Source organism: Peromyscus leucopus, chromosome 8b, assembly GCF_004664715.2.
Source record: "Peromyscus leucopus breed LL Stock chromosome 8b, UCI_PerLeu_2.1, whole genome shotgun sequence".
NCBI classification, from domain to species: domain Eukaryota; kingdom Metazoa; phylum Chordata; class Mammalia; order Rodentia; family Cricetidae; genus Peromyscus; species Peromyscus leucopus.
This window is the reverse complement of record NC_051086.1, coordinates 65,608,259-65,627,247: the sequence shown is the minus strand read 5'-3', so window position 1 is coordinate 65,627,247 and position 18,989 is coordinate 65,608,259. Positions and strand designations below refer to the sequence as shown.

The 18,989-nt window shown below is 43.7% G+C and overlaps 2 protein-coding genes across 2 annotated transcripts; both read right to left on the bottom strand.

Moving 5' to 3' along the window:
• Nucleotides 1-952: 952 nt before the first annotated feature.
• On the bottom strand, nt 953-2,761 carry LOC114691606 (C-C motif chemokine 8-like). Its single transcript, XM_028867041.2, has 3 exons — nt 2,550-2,761; nt 1,728-1,842; nt 953-1,345 (listed from the first exon to the last, which is right to left on the bottom strand). Exons 1-3 carry the CDS (start codon nt 2,623-2,625, stop codon nt 1,240-1,242), a joined length of 297 nt encoding a protein of 98 aa, XP_028722874.1. The 5' UTR covers nt 2,626-2,761; the 3' UTR covers nt 953-1,239.
• Nucleotides 2,762-15,665: 12,904 nt separating this feature from the next.
• LOC114691605 (C-C motif chemokine 12-like) lies at nt 15,666-17,336 on the bottom strand. Its single transcript, XM_028867039.2, has 3 exons — nt 17,130-17,336; nt 16,353-16,470; nt 15,666-15,966 (listed from the first exon to the last, which is right to left on the bottom strand). The coding sequence occupies exons 1-3, from the start codon at nt 17,203-17,205 to the stop codon at nt 15,861-15,863; spliced, it is 300 nt and encodes a 99-aa protein (XP_028722872.1). The 5' UTR covers nt 17,206-17,336; the 3' UTR covers nt 15,666-15,860.
• Between the last annotated feature and the right edge of the window lie 1,653 nt (nt 17,337-18,989).

The following is an 18,989-nucleotide window of genomic DNA, read 5'->3' as shown; positions in this document are numbered from 1 at the left end:
TGGCTGCCCCATAAAGGGATATAGAAGAAGGAAACTTTTTTTCCTTACTTGACCTTCACTCTCATTGGCAAGTTCATCTACCCAGTTGCTGCTGATGACGGATGTTGATTCCTTTACTGATACTAGAACTAGCTTCTTTGGGCTTCCACCATAGAATGAAGACCAGTGGTTCTCCAAGAATCCTCCAGGCTTTGGCATCAGATTGGAACTGCCAAGGTACAGAGACACCCATTGCTGGACTACTCGGCCCAACCAGTGTAAGCCAATCCAGTGGATCCTCTTTTAATATGTATTCATTCTGTTGGCTCTGGTTCTCTAGAGAACCATGACTAATACTAATATTGATGGTGTTCCTATTGTGTGTTACATGTTTATGTGTCAGACACAGAGGATATCGCTCTCTATGAATTAGAAAGAAGAGTCTTTCATGAGGAAGTTAAGGCAAGCAGGCATAAGGAATATCTTAGCAACTTGGACTTTACTTAGTTTGGGCTATGTACACAACCCCTCTCTGAAGAATATACCAAGAAACTTGTTAGCAACCTAGCACCCCTGCATGCAAAAAGCTTTAAATGATGAAATCAATTGCTCCACTTAGTAACCCCTTGATAAGCCTTGTTTCTAGTCAAACACAATCTGGGACACAGTCTGGGGCTAACTGAGCTTAGATCGGTTTGCAGACCATGCAATGAGGCAAACATGTATGCTTAAGTGAGCTTTCAGAGCTAATACCCTACTTACCATTCTATGCTTAGGCACAACTGGGCATGCATATGATAAAAAAAGCAGGTACATTATGGGAAGGGACATGAGCAGTGACCAAAGATTTATGTAACCCAACCCTGTCAATCAAAATAGAGAACCACCCATTTTATATCTCTAGTAACCAAGCTCCTTCCCTTGAACCCCATAAAATGAAACCTCAGACAATAAATCAGAACCCTTAAAAATCTTCACGCATGTAGCCTGCTGCTCTCTGATAGTGATTTTATCTTTCCATCATTTTGCTTTGAATAAACATTTCCATGTTACATTTACAGATCTGTATGAGCTTTTTATTTAAGCTATTCAGATAGGATGGATTTTGAATAATTTTGAAGTAATTAGAATTATTTCAGGTAAGAGACAAGGATAAGGGAACACCCAGCCCAGACACCATCTGTTTGTAACAACTCAGTGCCTGGAAAAGTTAGGGGAGAACTTCCGGCTCTGATTCTCTCTCAGCCCGAGTGTGAAGTTTCAAGCCTGCAGAGTCTGAGACTTCTGGTCCAGGAACTTCATGGAATCAGTGACCCACTTCTGCTTGGGGTCCACACAGATCTCTCTACCCAACTTGGTCTTGAAGCTGTGGAGAGATGACATGCTAAGAAGTCATGCTCAGGGCATGGCCTGTAGGTCCCCAGACCTCATCCACTCTTGCTCTATAGATGAAGGAGCTGCTGGGCAGGAGGGGAAGACGAGGAAGGGAGAAGGAAGAAGTCTGAGGAGGAAGACTTGGTCTTGCTGTCCTAGTTGAAGTTGTCTTATCTACTGGGTAAAGGACCTGGAGCAAATCCCTCCAAGCTCCTGGAAAGCTATGGATCCCCTCTCCTCCAGTCAGTTTCCCTATGTCAGTAAGGAGCCATTCAGACATGAGGCTGTATTTGTTGGATTCATTTGCCTGTGTGTCCTGACCACTAACTATCCCCAGAAACTTTGGCTGGGTATTCTGGGTAGGGATCACTTACATCACAGCTGTCAGGAGACATTGGGTGCTGGTTTTGGTGTAGCTCTGCAGCCTCCGCAAGGGGATCTTCCTCGAGATTACAGAAAAGCAGCAGGTAACTGGAAGGGGCACTTCATCTGAAAGAGAGGGGCAGAGGATGCTACGGGGTGCTCTCACAAGGGAAGGTGAAGGCTGGGCTGTACCTAGGAGCCATGGCTCTCAAGTTCTGTTTCTAGATTCTAGGGACAGAATATGATCTAGGAGTTGATGTCCTCTGTTGAACTACAGGGTTCCTCATTGATGTCTGTTTATAATAAAATCTCATTGACTGATCCCATATTTCTGATACAGGAAAGTAAGTTCTAAGAACTTGCTGTCCATTACCTTGCTGCTGTGGGCTTAGAGTCAACCTATTCTTACACTAAGAAGCCTCTCCAGTATCCATATGTGGCTGGTGTTCTAGAAGCCTCTGTGGACCACGACCCCAGAGTGCTTCTTCCAGCTTTAATTCCTGTCACTCCTCTATTGCTTGAGATGTCCTTCTCACCTACAGGGCCACTTCTGGGTCACCTCTCCCAAGAAGGCTAGGGCAGTATCTGTAGTGGCTACACACAGCATCTTATCTCAGGATTGGTATCAAAAGACATCACAGGGCCTGGCCTCAGTGGTCTGAACACTTGGTTATGGCTCTCTGGCAAGCTGGGACACAAATACTTTTTCTAACTCCTCCTGTAGTCTTAATCTCTCCATATTAAAACTGCAGACCCTACATCAGCTCTGGGATGCCTTGTAGTCAGATGTTAGAACCTACTAAACCATTACCTTAGGAAAGAAGATGCCTTACCTGGCTCAGCCATTTCTCCTAGGCTGATGGTGGCAGCTATGAGCAGCAGACACAGAAGCATTGCAGAGATTTTCATGTTGAGAGCAAGGACTTTGGAGTGAAGGCTTGAGTCTGGGTTGGTCTAACTCTTCTAATCTGGAGGCTCCATCTGTCTTTTATAGGGAGCAGGGAGCCTGGCAAGGAGGGTGTTGCCTAATGAAAGATAAAAGTGAGATCTGGGCTGTGCTGAGTAGCATGAGAGTATGAGGTGATTGCCTGGAAGGCAGAAGGAAGTAGAAACTGAAAGGTAAGCGTGTGAACCTAGCAACTTAGAGGAAGTGATACCATTGGATCAGGGATTCTGATTTCTTTGGAAGGGAAAAACATCTGTATGGAAGAAAGAATATACTAAGGTTATCATGACATAAAGAGAGATCAGAGTCTTCCCCTGAGAGGGTGCCAGGAGGCTGGAGATAGGCTAAATCTTTGCCACTGGCCATTTTGACACCAGGCTGCTGCAACCCTAAGGCAAGTGGGCTCCTCAGAACCCAGATGTGCTCCAAAGAGCTCTGGAAAAGCAGTCAACCCAAGTCTGTAAGTCCCTTTCTCTTCTGTCTCCTTCTTTCTCTTCCTGTTACTAGGAATTTTACGTTAGCCACGGCTTTGCACATGGTGTGAAAGTATTCTACCACTGAACTGCCATGATACCACAGCCCTTCTTGTTAGGTATTTTTTGTTGTTGTTGTTGGTTGGTTTTTGAGATGAGGACCCACTTGGTAGACCTGGCTAGACCAGAACTTACTTGGACCCAAGGCTGTCCTTGTTCTGTGATTCTCCCATATCAGCCTGGCAAATGCTGCTGTTACAGAATTGCTTTATATATCGGACACAGTCTGCACATCCCAGAGGACTGGGCAGCATGTGCTAGTCCTACAGTAGAGAGGACCTTGAGGTGGGTGGTACCCTACAGGGGCATAGCTCTCTATATCATAAAGGTTTCCATTTCTTTGCAGAATCCTTAATATATGTGTGGCTTTTTGTCTGGGAACTTCAACTCACAATCACCCTATGGGTCAAGCACCCTGTTCGATGTGTGTGAAGGCCAAATAGTGCCATGCACAACTGTGCTAAGAAGTCTCATTTTTAGAATCTACTCTATGCATGACTTAGTAGGCAGGAAGAAAGTTTTCAAGTGAGGGACATAGTTGGTAAAGACACTCAGGAAGTAATTCCTGGATTATATCCATTTTATTAGCCATTATGAGCAAATGGCTAATATTGTACAATTTTTCTCGTTTTTACCCTCTATCAGTCAGACACAACATTTAAATGCAACACATGACAGTAGATATCTAAGGTTGAAATAATCGAAAAGACATCATGACCTGAAGAAGTGTGGGTAGCCAAAATTCTTCAGCATGTCATGAGTCATCATGCTCCTTAATCCAACTGTCTATTTTTACTCTGTCTACAGAACCTTTCCCGAAATGAAGACTTGTTTCAAGTAAGACTTGAAGTTTGAGTAGATGAACGAACGTAACAAAAGCATGATGAAGTAAAGACACACTATCTTCATTTGAACCTTCACTAAAGCCATGATTATCACTGTTAGTCATTTAGAACATACTAACAAAAATTCCAAATGCCTTAGACAATTAAATATCTAAACATGAAAAATAATTTAAGAAATATAGAAACTGAGAATTGGGAATATTGTTGGAATTTTGAGCTGTTACTTGGGGTATTCAACTGTCATTGTAGATGAAGAAGAATATCACCCAGCATTTCTGTAGACCACAGCTTCAGCAGAAGTTGGTTCAAGTCTGAGGTGAAAATTTTGAACTAAAGTACTTATCACCTTTAGTATTAGAGGCATCTAAGAGTTTATCATCTTAATAGTTATAGCATAAGTGCAGACACACTGGTTGATATATAGATGAAAACCGAGATAGAAGTTCACATACATACAGCCACTTACTACAGATGTTTGACTAAGAGGCCATAAATGAACACTGGAGAAAAGATGGCATCTTCAACAAATGGTGTTGGTCAAACTGGATAGCTCCATGTAGAAGAATCAAGCTAGATCATTATCTCTCACCCTGTATTTAACTCCAAGTGCTTCAACATAAGACCTGATACCATGAAACTGATAAAGGAGAAAATAAGAGATATCTTTGAACTTATGGACACAGGAAGAGACTTTCTTAACAGTCCTGGCAGCACAGACATTAAGACCAACAATTGACAAAAGGGACCACATGAAACTAAAAGCTTCTATAGAGCAAACAATGGAATCATCCAAGTGAAACAGCAATCTACAGAGTTGGAAAATATTTACATCTGAAAGAGGGCCAGTATGCAGAATATAAAAGAACTCAAAAAATTCAACATCAAGAAGACAGGCCAGTTACAAGTTGGGGCAAGGAACTAAACAGAAAGTTCTCAAAGGATGAAGTGCAAATGACTAATACACACACACACACACATACACACACACACACACACACACACACACACACACACACACCATGTTTGACAGCTGTAGCCATCAAGGAAATGCAAATCAAAGCTACTTTGAGATTTCTCTTACCCCAATAAGAATGGCTAAGACAAGAAACAAACACACAAACAAACAAAAAACCAATAACAAGTGCTGGAGTGCATATGAGGAAAGGGGCACACTTATTCACTGATGGTGGGAGTGCAAACTGGTGCAGCCACTGTGGAAATCAGTGTGGAGGTTCTTCCAAAGCCTAGAAGTTGATCTGTCACATGATCCAACTATACCACTCTATGTCAACTATGCTAACTCTACCTTAGGGGACATCTACTCAAATGCCTCTGTATCCTACTCTAGAGATACTTGCTCATCTAAGCTCATTGCTGCTCTATTTACAATATTCAGGACTTGAAAACAACCTAATTGTCCACCAATTGATGTATGGATAATGAAAATGTGGCATATTTGCATAATGGGTTGTTATTCATCTGTTGAGAAAAACAAACCTATGAAATTAATAGGCAAATAGATAGAATTGGACACAATCATCTTGAGTGAGATAACCCAGACCTGAACATCACTCTCTCTCTCTCATATGTGGATGCTAGCTTTGAATCTTTACATATATTCTGTTTCCTTTGGAATACACATGGATGTCCAGAAACTAGGAAGGGGCCATACTAGAGGCTTTCAGAGGAGGATATATATAATGAAGTTACATAAAGTGGGAAAGGGAATAATGGAACAGGAATGGTCAAATAGAGTGGGGGATGGGAGGGCAGGGTAGAGGTGGGAGAACTGGGAAGGGTAAATAACACTAAAAACTTTTTGAAAAAGTCATGTGGAAATTTGCTAGTGCAGAATATTCCTAAAATATATACTTATACATATAAAAAAAAGTTTAAATGGGGTCACCCTGTAACACAAGGACAATGCCCCTACTAGGTACCACAGGCTGATAAATAAAAAAAATCCAGTGTGGGATCAGGTTACTTGTTTTGGAGTTGTTGGCCAGTGGAATCTCATAAACCTCCAAACATTACAGGCTATTGTATTGGTGAAATTATTAAGGCCACTCCACGTAGTTAAAAGGGAGGTTTATTTAGTGGCATAACTTACAAATGAAGGGATAGGTAGGTTACAGGGTCTGGGGAAGACGTAGCACAGTCTGGTGGTGTTCTCTGGAGAACTCTGCTTGGTCTACCTCTAGCGTCCAGAGTCCAGGAACCAAGAGAAGGCAGCGCATCCGGATCTCGGGTCTTCAAGGCCCTCTCTTGGCCCCGTCTTGTAGGCGTGAACTACCAAAGCCTCAATGGGGGTTGGAACTTCCAGATCAAAGCTGGAATGGCTACCCACTACACTATTGCCATTGCTTTTAGTTACTCTCCAGAACCTGACAGTGAAACCCTATTGCTGAAGACACCACATACTTCAGTCATAGAACATGGAGAAGTCACATTAATACTGACCTGGAATTTTCCTCCTGCTAGCTAACTTTCATAGTGTTGAAAGTGCTAAGTATGCTACTGGAGGAGAAAAGTCATCATCAGTCTCTGAGAGCTACAGTAATGCTGGTCTGGCAAGACACGTCCCTTGGTACAATAGAGGCATGAATGCTATGGGAACAACAAAATACTTCCTGGCTGGATTTAAGACGCACTCTATGTGTGCTGTGGTGTGGCACACATATATAATTGCACACAGACCCACATACATTTTACATAGACATTCCAAAAACAGTAATATTGTGAATTGGCTACAGGTTCACAATTATTCAGTTATTATTATTATTATTATTTTTAGAGATTTTAGGGACAGATTGACTTTGTTCCATAAACAAAACCAAACCAAAACAAAAAACCAAAAGCCAACTAGGATCATTTGTTTTATTGCACAAGACTAAAAAAAAAAAAAAAAGACAGGGTTCTTAGCTAGGATTTAAAACATTTATCAAGACTTTCAAGTTTGAGCTAGTGTCATTAATCATAAGACTGTCTGGAATGCTAGACAGCAGCTTTTAAACATTGTCTCTTTTCTTGAGTTAGATATTGCACCATCAGCTAAACCTTCTGTAAGGCTGGTTAACTGGTTAGACTTAATGACTGTGGAGAGGTTGAAATGCTGCAAGTCTAGAGTCTAATTACAATTTGCCTCGAACTGTCTTTAGCATCCATATAACCACTGCTTCCCCATGTCTGTGTGGGACCTGATATCCTGTGGCTGATGGATGGAAACCTTTTGGAATGTATCAGCTTCCCAGAACTCTGATTTCCACCAGCTACGAATACTGTCAGACAGCATCTAAGGCCCACAGCGGAAGTGTCTCCACTTCGCTGAACTGTTTACTTCATGTTTCTGTCCATGTATTGCAAAATTGCCTTTCTTTATGAGTTTCTTTGCTCTGATGCTATAAAAACTTCATCAAACTGTTACCACCTTGGACAATGAATGGACTTTGAGGTGACATAATTCTGTATGTCTGGGTCATGATCACCGGTATCTAGTTCGTATTCCTTTGGTGGTGAAAGTTGTGGTTTTTGTTTCTGTTTTTAGTTTTGCATTGACAGAAGAGTGTCAGTGAAGAAAGTTGAATGCTAGCAAATGAACAAACTCAGTGGTCAGAAATAAAAAACATAAGCAGAGTGTGTTGAACTATAAAAGGACACCCAAAAAGAATAGGATTTTAAAAACCAATTCAGATTAAACCAGTGGACCAGGAACTATCAAGGGATGCCCAAGACCAATCAGAATTTGTCCACATTCATCCAAGAAGTCAATGTTGGGGCACAAAAGCATGGCCATGGAGAGCAGCTGAAGCTTGGCACTGTGTGACAGGGTTAGACTCTCCTGGAAACCTCAGGCATGAGGGAGCTGTGGAGAAAAGCTGAGGCTTAATACCATGTGGGAGGGTTGTTGACCTTGACGAGATCAGAGAGAGACAACTGGTCTCTGTTTCAGTGTAGACACCAAAATATTAGCATTCCAGGATCATGGTATGACCACCAAGGATAGCAGCAAGTGTGGAATGAAGACAACCTGCACCTACCAGACATTCTGTGTATACTACAGATGGCAGAGGTGGAGAAGTGGAACTGCCCACATCCTTTGGAGCTCAAAAGATCACGAATGAGTCCCTGATGTCAGATACTGAGATATCTGCACTGTTGAATTTTTGTTTACTTTGTCCTGATTTTAACTATGCAATGATTCTTATCTCTTGGAATAAGAAAATAGATAACTTAATTTGGATTTTAAATTAACCTGTAGTTAAGAGACATTTAACTTTCAATGATACACTGTTAGAATTTTTTTTTTAAAGATTATACTACTTTTATAGTTATACTATGTTTTATATTATGGTTTTAACATTTAATCTTGGGGACAAACAGGAAAGGAAAGGTTACATTAACATCAACAAAGGGTGGAATATCTCACTAGCTTCTGTTGTCAACTTGGCACACTTGGCAAGAGGGAACCTCAAATAAGGTATTGTTTCCAACAGATTAGTCTGTGGGTATGTCTGGGAGGCATTTTCTTCATTGCTAATTGACGTAGAAAGATCCAGCCCACTGCGGTTGGTGTCATCCCTAGACAGATGGACCTGGGCTGTAGAAGAAAGGCAGCTGAGCTAGCCAGGGTGAGCAAACAAGTAGGTGTGTTCCTCCATGGTCTATGCTTCTATGCTTCAGTCCCTGCCTTGATTTCTTGCTTTGGCTTCTCTCAACGATGGACTTTAACCTACAAGCCAAATTGCTTTTTTTTCTTTTCTTTTCTTTTTTCTTTTTCTTTTTCTTTTTTTTTTAATTTTTGGTCAGTGTTTATCATGGGAACAGAAAGCAAACAAGAACACATATGGTGGGCCTTTTTCTTAGGTTGTCTGGGCCAAACTTTTGCTATGGTCTTGCTTGGAAAGGTAGAAACTTTACAAGACTGAGGCTTGCATGTAGAAGGTGCATGACTGGGGGGCAGCCTTTAGCCAGGCCCACTTCCTCTTGACTCTCTGCTCCCAGGCTGTTACTGGCCAGTCTCTTTGTCCTCTCACCATGCCTGCTCCACTATGATGAACTGTCTATCCTCTGAAACTCCAGTCCAAAACAAACCCTTTAGCCCTAAACATGCATTTGTCAACGCCTTGTGCTTGTGCAGCACTTACTGCAGGGTGTTTCGTCCCAACAAGGTAACTAGGACAGCCACCTACAATTTCTCCAGCTTTACCTTCTCCAAGTTATGTAGTTTCAAATTTTAAGCAGTAAATAGACTTACATTTATGATTCATTTATGTCATTTTTTTTGTAAAAAAAAAAATAGGTCTGTCTCTAAGTTCATTTTCTGTTTTATAGTTTTCACATTCATTACAGTACTGTTTGTTGAAAATACTATCTTTTCTTCCTTGAATTGTCCCTGATACTTTTCAAAGGTAATTTGTGTGGATCTATTTCTGTCCCATTGATTTATTTTCTATTATATTGTCAGTCCCATGGCATCTCCATGACTGTAGCTGTGTGATAAGTCTTGAGGTCAGATAATGTGAGTCCTCTGACTTTATTTTTCAGTGTCATGTTAACTCATCTGGGTATTTGCCTCTCTGTGTAAACTTTAGAACTGGTTTGTCAATATCCATCAGAGAACTTGGTGGGATTTTGACCTAAATTGTTGAATGAAGAGGTCATCTGGGGAAGAGCTTAGAGTCTGACAGTATTGAGTCTCCCACCTGTGAACACAGAGATCTCACCATTGACAGAGTGCTTTCTCCTTTGACAGAGGTTTGTAGTTGTTCTCATAAATAGTGTACATTTTCCCTTAGACTGAGTCCAATGTGATTTAGAATCATTAAATTTAGTTTGAACTGTTCATTACTGATATACAGGAGGCTGTTGAATTTTAGACATTATTAGCCTTTGTGCTCTGTGACCTTTGTTTGTATGCAAATGTGTGTGTGTGTGTGTGTGTGTGTGTGTGTGTGTGTGTGTGTGTGTGTGCATGTGAGATTGATGAGTATGTGTATGCATGTTGGGAGACAGTGGTTGGACACCCATATGAAGACCAGAGGTTGAAGTTGGATATCTTAATCATTTCCTATTCTATTGTTTTAGACATGGTCTCTCCCCCAACCCTGAATCTTGCTGTTTTTTGGTAGTTTGGCTAGCCAGCAAGGCTCCATAATCTACCCATCGCCTCCTACCTCTGAATTTACATTGAATATGGATATTACCGTGCCTGTTTGTTTTTTCCTAATGTGGGAGCTGTGGGATGCAACTGAGATTTCATGTTTGAGCACCAAATGCTTTACCCACCAACCCATATTCTGTATCAATTCTGAAATCTTTCTCTGAACTAATTATAAGAGTTTTATATTTATACCCGTCATTGATTCTCTGCAAAGATCAATCATGTTTTTCTTAAAGGCAACTTAATGTCTACCATCTACGTGTCTCTTTGTTTTCCTGTCTATGTTGATGAGTCAGTCAGGACTTCCACTGATGTGACATTGTGGAGGTGAGAGGGAGCATCCTTGCTAGTCTCAGTGTTGAGAGAACAGCATCTGCAGTGAGTGTGGAATCCACTACAGGTCACTGCAGATGTTTATTAGGTTGAAGAAGCTTCTTTCTGTTCCAAGTGTGTTGAGATGTATTTTTTGTTTTAGAACCCTGATGGTTATGCTCTTTTGTTAAATGCTTTTCAGTGTCTATTAAAAATATCATGTGACCTCTCCTCCTTCAGCTGATTGATGTGAAAGATTACAATAATGAATGTTTGAATAGTTTTTAAGTTTTGAGATCTTATTCATATGTATGCTTGTGTGTGCATTCCTGTGTGTTTGTATGTGAGTGTGTGTATGTGTGTGTGAACATGTGTGTGTGTGTGTGTGTGTGTGTGTGTGTGTGTGTGTGTGTGTGTGTATGTGTTATATTGGTACTTGCTAATGTGTGGTTGTGCTGACCTGTGGGTTTGTATGTGGTTAGAGGTTGACATTGGGATGTCTTCCTCAATCACATCTGCAACTCATTCTTTGTGACAAAGTATCTTCCATGACCTGGAGATGGCCATTTCAGCTGGGCTAGGTGGCTAGGGGGCATTCAGGGTACACCTTGCCAATACTTTTCTTTTCTTTGATACACTATGTGACTTCTAATGGGTCAGGAAGAAGAAACAGATGACAGTATTGACTCTTTTTGCTGGTCATCTCAGCACAGCATGTCTCTGTCTATATGGATCTTCCTGGCCTCAGAGAGGGAAGTTTCAAGTGCTCAGTCTGCTTTTATGTTTTGGAACAAATTGTTGAGCCTGGGCATCATTTACAGCATCAGGGCTCAATAGAATTCATGGGTATAATCTGCTGGGAGGTCGTTGTGCTTTCAGGGCTGGAAGACTATTATTATCCAATTTACATAATTGATATAGACATATCTTGATTATCCCTATTTCTCCATGAGAGTTTTGGCAGAGTGTGTATTTCAAGAAATAGAATAGCCTTTTCTATGCTTTCAAGGTTTGGACCTAGAGTTCTTACTAATCTTTTATTCTCCCTGATCCTGTCTTGTCTATGGAAGTAGTAGGGATAGTCCTTCTGCATTTCTGACAGTGGTAATTTACACCTTTGTTCATTTCATGTGGCTGTTCTAGATGATGGTTTACTGCTTTTATTGTTCTTCTCAAAGACTCGACTTTAGTCTCATAGATTTTTATTTACCTATACTCTTGTTTTCCTTCTTCTTCTGCTTGATTTAGGTTTATGTTGCACACAGACATATACAAACACATATGCCACAGAAATAAATAACTGGGAAGGAGAGAATGCCAGGAAAAGGAGTCCTTGCCTTTTTTCTTCCAGGACTTTATTGTTTTCTTCTAATTTGTTTGCCCTTTCCTCTAGTTGTTTATAGCGTTCTTCTCATTTTTTTTTTGTCTTTTCCTCTACACAAGCCTCTACCTTCTTCATGATGTTATTCATAAGGCTGTTTTCTTCTGCTTCTTCCAATTTTTGATGTTCGGTTCTAGATGTTGGAGGCTGGCTAGGTTCTGGTGATGCTGTATTGCTCTTCATTTTGTTGTATGTACTTCTGCCTTGACGTCTTCCCATCTTCTTGTGGTTCGTTCTTGGTCTTAGCCCACTTGGTTCAGACAGAGCTGACAGATTCAGGAAGTCTCTCTCTCTTGTCCAGATGGGAGTTCTCTTGTCCAAATGGGAACTCCGGGGCAGGATGGAAGCTCTTGTATAGATGGGAAGTCCAGGGCAGGATAGGAGCTTTTGTCCAGACAAGAAGTCCAGGGCAGGATGTGCGCTCTTGTACAGAAGGGAAGTCCAGGTCAGGATGGGAGCCCTCTCTGGTCCAGAAGGGAAGTCCAGGGCAGGATGGGAGCCCTCTCTGGTCCAGAAGGGAAGTCTGGGGCAGGATGGGAGCTGGGGGCCGGTCTCTAAGTCTCAGGAAGTGGCTGGGGTCTCGGGCAGATGGGAGTGGGGGCAGGGCGTGGAGATTGCAGGGGCTGCCGGGGGGGGGGGGGGGCTTGGAAAAGGGGATCCCTCCTGGTGGGGCTAGAAGGGGACCTGCCCAGTGGCCAGAACCTGGGGCCAAGTTGGGCAGGTCTTCCCAGAGTGGCTGGTGCCCAGGGATGGGGTCCGGGTTGGGCCGGGATACTCACCTCTGGTCCAGAAGGGAAGTCGGGGGCAGGATGGGAGCTGGGGGCCGGTTTCTAAGTCCCAGGAAGTGGCTGGGGTCTTGGGCAGATGGGCGTGGGGGCAGGGCGTGGAGATTGCAGGGGCTGCAGGGGAGTGGGGGGGGGAGTTCCCGGTGGGGCTAGAAGGGGACCTGCCCAGTGGCCAGAACCTGGGGCCAAATTGGGCAGGTCTTCCCCAGAGTGGCTGGTGCCCAGGGATGGGGTCCGGGCTGGGCCCGGATACTCACCTCTGGCCCAGAAGGAAAGTCGGGGCCAGGATGGGAGCTGGGGGCCCGCCTCTAAATCTCAGGAGAGGCTGGGGTCTTGGGCAGAAGGGCGTGGGGGCAGGGCATGGAGATTGCAGGGGCTTCTGGGGGGCTTGGAGAAGGGGATCCTTCCCTGTGGTGCTAGAAGGGGACCTGCCTGGTGGCCAGAACCTGGGGCCAAGTTGGGTAGGTCTTCCCCGGAGTGGCTGGTGCCCAGGGATCAAGTCCTTGCCTTTTAATGGATGCTCATGAACTCTTAGGAATTGTCCTTGGGACTGAAGCACAAAGATTATATCTAGTAGTTATCTTCTTATCACTGGAGTTGGAGATGTGTGCTACCATAACTGGTTCTTTATCTAGAAGCTGGAGGATCTGAACTCAGGTCCTCTCAGTGGATGGAGCACTTTACTCACTGATCTCTCTCTCTCTCCTGTCCACTCTGAAACCTCTCTATGATACCTGACAGAAACACTTAAGGAGGATGGATTTATTTTTGCCTCACACTTCCAGAGACCACAGTCCATCACAGCCTTTGGATGGCATTGTGATAAGAACAGTTTGGTCCATGTTTTTAGGAGCTTGGGTCTGAACATACTTCAGCAACAGACAGGAAGCAAGGTGGGCTATAACTTCCCATGACCTGCTCCATGTCACTCACTTCTAGAGTTTTTCTTCCTTCCCTAAAGGTTGTACCATCTCCCTCAAATATGTCTGCCTAGGAAACAAGTGTTCAAGCACGTGAGCCTAGGAGGGACATTTCACATCATACTATAACAATTATATTAGTCTATTCCTACTACTAAACATAATACCTTAGACAAAATAACTTCTAAGAAGAGAGATCGATTGCTCAAATTCTGGATTTGGTGATGCTGAAAATAAGGTCCTGGCAGATTTGGTGTCTGGCAACGGCTTGCTCTGCTTTGATACTGCACGCCTTCTGTGTGTTCTCCCATGGAGAGAGCACAAAACAACGCCCCTTCCCAGCCTCTTTTTATTAACATGGATATCACTTAGGAAGACATACACCTCTGTCTTGACTCCATCATCTGCTGAAGGCCCTGCCTCTTAAGCACACCACAATGCACACTATGGTTTGTATGTGACTCCCCTCAATGGATACATGCTGGAAGCTTGGCCCCTACCTAGCAAGGTGGGGGTGAGATGGTGGAGGAGCCTTTAAGTATAGGGGCCGAGATGAAGGAAACTTTGGTGCTGGGAGCTCTGCCCATGTGAAAAAATTGATGCTAGGAGTGGTTTGAAGATACAGAGATGAATCATCGCGGTCGTGCTATGTGCCTGGCCCCTTTGACACATGGCACGTTTCTTTCTGACTCTCTTCTGTGTTGTGATGATGCCAGGTTGCCTCACCAGTGGTCATGCTATGTTGTTTGGGCCTTCTGTCTTGACTTGTAAAGCAAGTAACCTTACTCTCTTCATATGGTACACACAATCAACAGAAGTGGCTAAGACTAGACTCCAGTATGAATCTTGGAGCAGCACAGACATTCAGTCCATAACACAATTAAATTAATTTTAAGTCTAAGAACTGCCAGCCCCTTAAATAACTGCTGTGTGAGGCTGTGAGGGATGAATTCATATTTAGGGTCCTTTGTTTCCCTTCTACAGCATTCCACACAGCATTGTTCTGTCCTGTTATTTCTGATTTCACCCTTGCTAGCACATAGCTTAGACTGTTGAGGTCTTCTTTTACCATCACAGTGGCTGCTCCTAGGCTTCCTCATGGCATCCTGTGCTCAGACCTGACAACCCCTTTTCTGCCTGCCTCTCAGTGTGTCCCTGTCCTTACAGTTTGAGACCACTTACTGAGTTCTTACTGCTTTCTCACCCTGAAGTCCAAGGGCCCCTACAATAAGGCAGCAACTTTTCATTTCTAGTGCCTGCCACCAATTCCTCCAGCGTTGGGGCACACAGCTGGCTAGATTCCTTTCTCTGGCTCAGTCCTCTCCCCTCTGTCCTGGAGAGCTCAAAAGAGCACTGTGCATTGGCAATCTAACATGTCCACTGCCCTTCCACAGCAGATGTGCTGGAGAGCCATCCTCCTAAAAAAAATCCAAAAATAGATGTGGGACATAGATGTCCAGTTTTTCTTGTTGGTCTGGCTTCACTCTTAACATGTTACTACTCTGGGCTTCTGAATTTATTACATGGGAAAACCCGCAGAGAAAAGTTCCTCAACTGTTGCACGAGGTCATAAAAGGGACTCTGTAAAAAGATAGGTGTGATGAGAAAAGAAATAGGCTTAAAGAAGCTCATGAATAAGGGCAGGTAATGGGAAGGCTGGAGCTAGAGGACTAGAGGGGCCTGGCATATCCTGCCACATTCTTCCTCAACCTCAGGGGAATCCAGCCTAGCTGAAAGACATTCCTGCAGGATGATCCTACACTCTGTCACCTGTTACTATGGGGTTTTCCCTTTCAGCTTAATAGGATCCGAAATTAGAGTAATGTAATTAAAAACACATACGCATTTTCATTTGAAAACACCACAGCCATATAATAATGCTGAACACAGCAGTAGGGGGCACACACTTCACACAAAGAAACACTGATTCCCCAAGAATACAAAAGCTTGCATAATGCTGATGCACCATGGATGGATCTCTAAGTCCCTCAGGGAGGTGGGAGGGAGAACACTGACATTTTTGCTAATAATTTAACTAAGTTCATATAAAAATAAATACACAATTTGTAAATTGAATTCAGTTTATTTAGCCAAAATATAACTTAAATATCATTAAATATTATTTAAGCAAGTCTATGTTTTAAATTATTAAAAGCATCTCTCTTTAGATGTTGTAATAAATTACCATTGCACTGCCCACGGGGAAAGGTTAGGGGAAAATACAGAAGATTTCCATGGGGCTCTCAGCCTAGACATGAAGGTTCAAGGATACTGAGTTTGAGACTTCTGATCCAAGTGCTTTATGGAGTTCTCAACCCACTTCTCCTTGGGGTCAGCACAGATTTCCTTATCCATTATGGTCTTGAAGCTGTTGGGAGAGGGCGTGGTTAGGCAAAGTGCTCCATGGGTTCTGTTTAGGGCATGGCCCAGAACAGAGCCTCCTCCACTTGTCCATAGATGAAGAGTCAGGAGAGAAGATCGAGAAAGCTGAAAGAAAGGAGACTTTGGGAAGAGCCCTGTTCTTGCTCCCCTAGCTGAATCTCTCTAATCTCCTGCCTAAATGAATGGGGTACGGTTTCTCCAAACTGATGGAAATTTGTGGATTCTCTAACAGGCTTAGTTTTCCTAGGTGAAGAAAGGACCAGGTGGGTAAGACAATCTATTTGTTTGATTCATGGCCATGAGTCCAGACTTCTCTCTCTCTTACTCCTCAGATAGGAAATTGGCTAGGTGTGCTGGGCACAGACTACTTACATCACAGCTTTCCAGGGACACTGGGTGCTGGTGATTCTCTGGTAGCTCTTCAGCCTCCGCACTGGGATCTTCTGATTAGTCATCTTATAACAGCAGGTGACTGGGACAAACACTGCATCTGAAAATAATTTTGCAAAGAAAGAGAGAATTAGGAGGCATTGTAGGGTGCTCTCACAAAGGAAGAAGGCTGGGTAGTACCTAAGAGTCATGGATCCCGAGTTCTGTATCTAGAGGCCAGTCACTTACAGAATATGTCCTAGCTGTTGACTGGGTAGAGAAAAAAAAAAAAAAACCTCATCAATTTCTGACACAGGAAAGTAAGTTTAAGAACTTCCTATCCCTCACCTTGCTGCTGTGGGCTTAGAGTCAACCTATTTTTAGGCTAAGAAGCCTCTCCAGTGTCTACATGTGGCTGGTGTTCTAGAAGCCACTCTGGACCACGACCCCAGAGTGCTTCTTCCAGCTTTAATTCCTGTCACTCTTCTATTGCTTGAGATGTCCTTCTCACCTATAGAGCTACAACTGGGCCACCTCCCCAAACCAGGCTAGGGCAGTATCTATAGCGGCTGCACACAGCATCTTATCCCAGGGTTGGTGTCTGGCGACATCACAGCGCCTGGCCTCAGTGGTCTGAACACTTGGTTCTGGCTCTCTGACTAACTGTGACACAATGGCTCATTCTAACTTCTCCTGCAGTCCCAGTCTCTCCATCTTAAAACTGCAGACCCTGCAGCAACGCTGAGTTGTACTGAGAGATTGGGAAAGGAAAAGCCTCACCTGGCCCAGCTAACACCTGTGGGCTGGTGGTGGCAGCTATGAGCAGCAGGCACAGAAGCGCGGTGGAGATTTTCATGCTGAGGTCAAAGGCTTCGGAATGAAAGCTGGAGGCTTCAGGAGTTAGTGTCACAATCTCTGCTCCTCTGGAGGCCCCATCTGTCTATTTATAAGGAGCAGGGAACTTGCTGGGATCCTATTGAAGGAAGGATGAAGATCCTTTGGGCTGTGCTGAGTAGGCATCAGACCCCGGGGTGATTTCCTCACAGCCGGAAGGAAGCTGTCCAGTTTCTGTCTACTGGCAGTTTAGACCATGAAACAGAGGTGAAAAGGTAGACAGCTGAGCACAGCAATGTGGAGGAAATGATATCACTGGACAAGGGGTTCTCGTTTCTATGAAACAGAAAAACATCTGTATGGAAGAAAGAACAGAAACTAGAAGTCACAGTGGAGTAAAGAGAGGCCAGAATCTGCCTCTTAGATGGTGCTAGGAGGCTGCAGATAGGCTAAGTCTTTGCCTTTGGCCTTTATTACACTAGGCCACTGCAACCCTAAAAAAGGTGGGCTCCTTAGAACCCAATTTGACTCCAAATAATCCTGGAGGAATGACAGCATCCTGAGTTTGCCAATCTCTTTCTTTTCTTCTTCCTTCCTTCCTTCCTTTTTTTTTTTTTAATCATGTTGTACCTGTTAGGCCTAGCCTTGCACATGCTAGGCATGCACTCTACCACTACATGCTGCAGCTACATGACCTGCACTCCTTTCTTCCCCCCTCTCCCTTCCTTCCTTCCTTCCTTCCTTCCTTCCTTCCTCCCTCCCTCCCTCCCTCCCTCCCTCCCTTCCTTCCTTCCTTTCTTCCTTCTTTCTCTTTTGAAAGAGGGTTAACTTAGTTGCCCAACGAGCCTTGAACTAATTTTGTAGAACAGGCTGGTCTTGGACTTGTGATCAACTGTCCTTATCTTCCAAATAGCTGGGTTTACAGAATTGCATCATTATGCTTGGCTCAGTGTCTGAAAGTCTCAAAGTCCCAGAGACATGAATTCTGTAGTTGGAGTGATTTTGAGTAGGTGGGATCCTCTAATGGGAGAGAGTAATCCTATAGTGGGTGTGGCCCTGCAATGAGTAGATCCCACAATGGGAGAGTGCTGTAGTGTGTGGGCACTTGCAGTGAAGGATTCTACAGGGACGGAAGACCCTGTAGTGGGTTGGATCCTGCAGTGAGCTAGATCTGGTGGTGGAGTTTGTAGCTAGAGTTTTCCTGCCTGGCCCACAGTCAGGATAAATCTTTGTCACCCGCCAGTTCCACAGCTGCTCAGACACAACCAATTAAACACAGAGACTTATATTGTTACAAACTGTATAGCCTTGGCAGGCTTCTTGCTAACTGTTCTTATAGCTTAAATTAATCCATTTCCATAAATCTATACCTTGCCACATGGCTCGTGGCTTACCAGCATCTTCACATGCTGCTTGTCATGGTGGTGGCTGGCAGTGTCTCCCTCCACCTTCCTGTTCTCTCAATTCTCCTCTCTGTTAGTCCCGCCTATACTTCCTGCCTGGCCACTGCCTGGCAATCAGTGTTTTATTTATTGACCAATCAGAGCAATTTGACATACAGACCATCCCACAGCAGGAGTTGATTCTGCAGAATGTGGAATCTTACAGTGAAGAGGATCCTGCAGTGTGGAAATCCTGCAGTGGGGGATCCTGCTATGGGTGATTCAGTGGGTGAGATCCTGTGGCAGGAAGAACTGATCTTATAGAGAAGAGATCCTTTAGTGGGAGTATCCCTGCAGTGGGGTATCCCTGCAGTGGGAGATCCTACAATGGATGGAAATTTGCAGTGGAGTTGATCCTGAAGCA

Excerpts from the sequence above, each read along its gene's own strand:
- LOC114691606 (XM_028867041.2), bottom strand. The coding sequence starts at position 2,625 with ATGAAAATCTCTGCAATGCTTCTGTGTCTGCTGCTCATAGCTGCCACC. Across the intron at positions 1,843-2,549 it reads AGGAGAAATGGCTGAGCCAG|ATGAAGTGCCCCTTCCAGTT; the intron begins GTAAGGCATCTT and ends CCTCTCTTTCAG. Across the intron at positions 1,346-1,727 it reads TGTCTCCTGACAGCTGTGAT|CTTCAAGACCAAGTTGGGTA; the intron begins GTAAGTGATCCC and ends ATCTCTCCACAG.
- LOC114691605 (XM_028867039.2), bottom strand. The coding sequence starts at position 17,205 with ATGAAAATCTCCACCGCGCTTCTGTGCCTGCTGCTCATAGCTGCCACC. Across the intron at positions 16,471-17,129 it reads ACAGGTGTTAGCTGGGCCAG|ATGCAGTGTTTGTCCCAGTC; the intron begins GTGAGGCTTTTC and ends AATTATTTTCAG. Across the intron at positions 15,967-16,352 it reads TGTCCCTGGAAAGCTGTGAT|CTTCAAGACCATAATGGATA; the intron begins GTAAGTAGTCTG and ends CTCTCCCAACAG.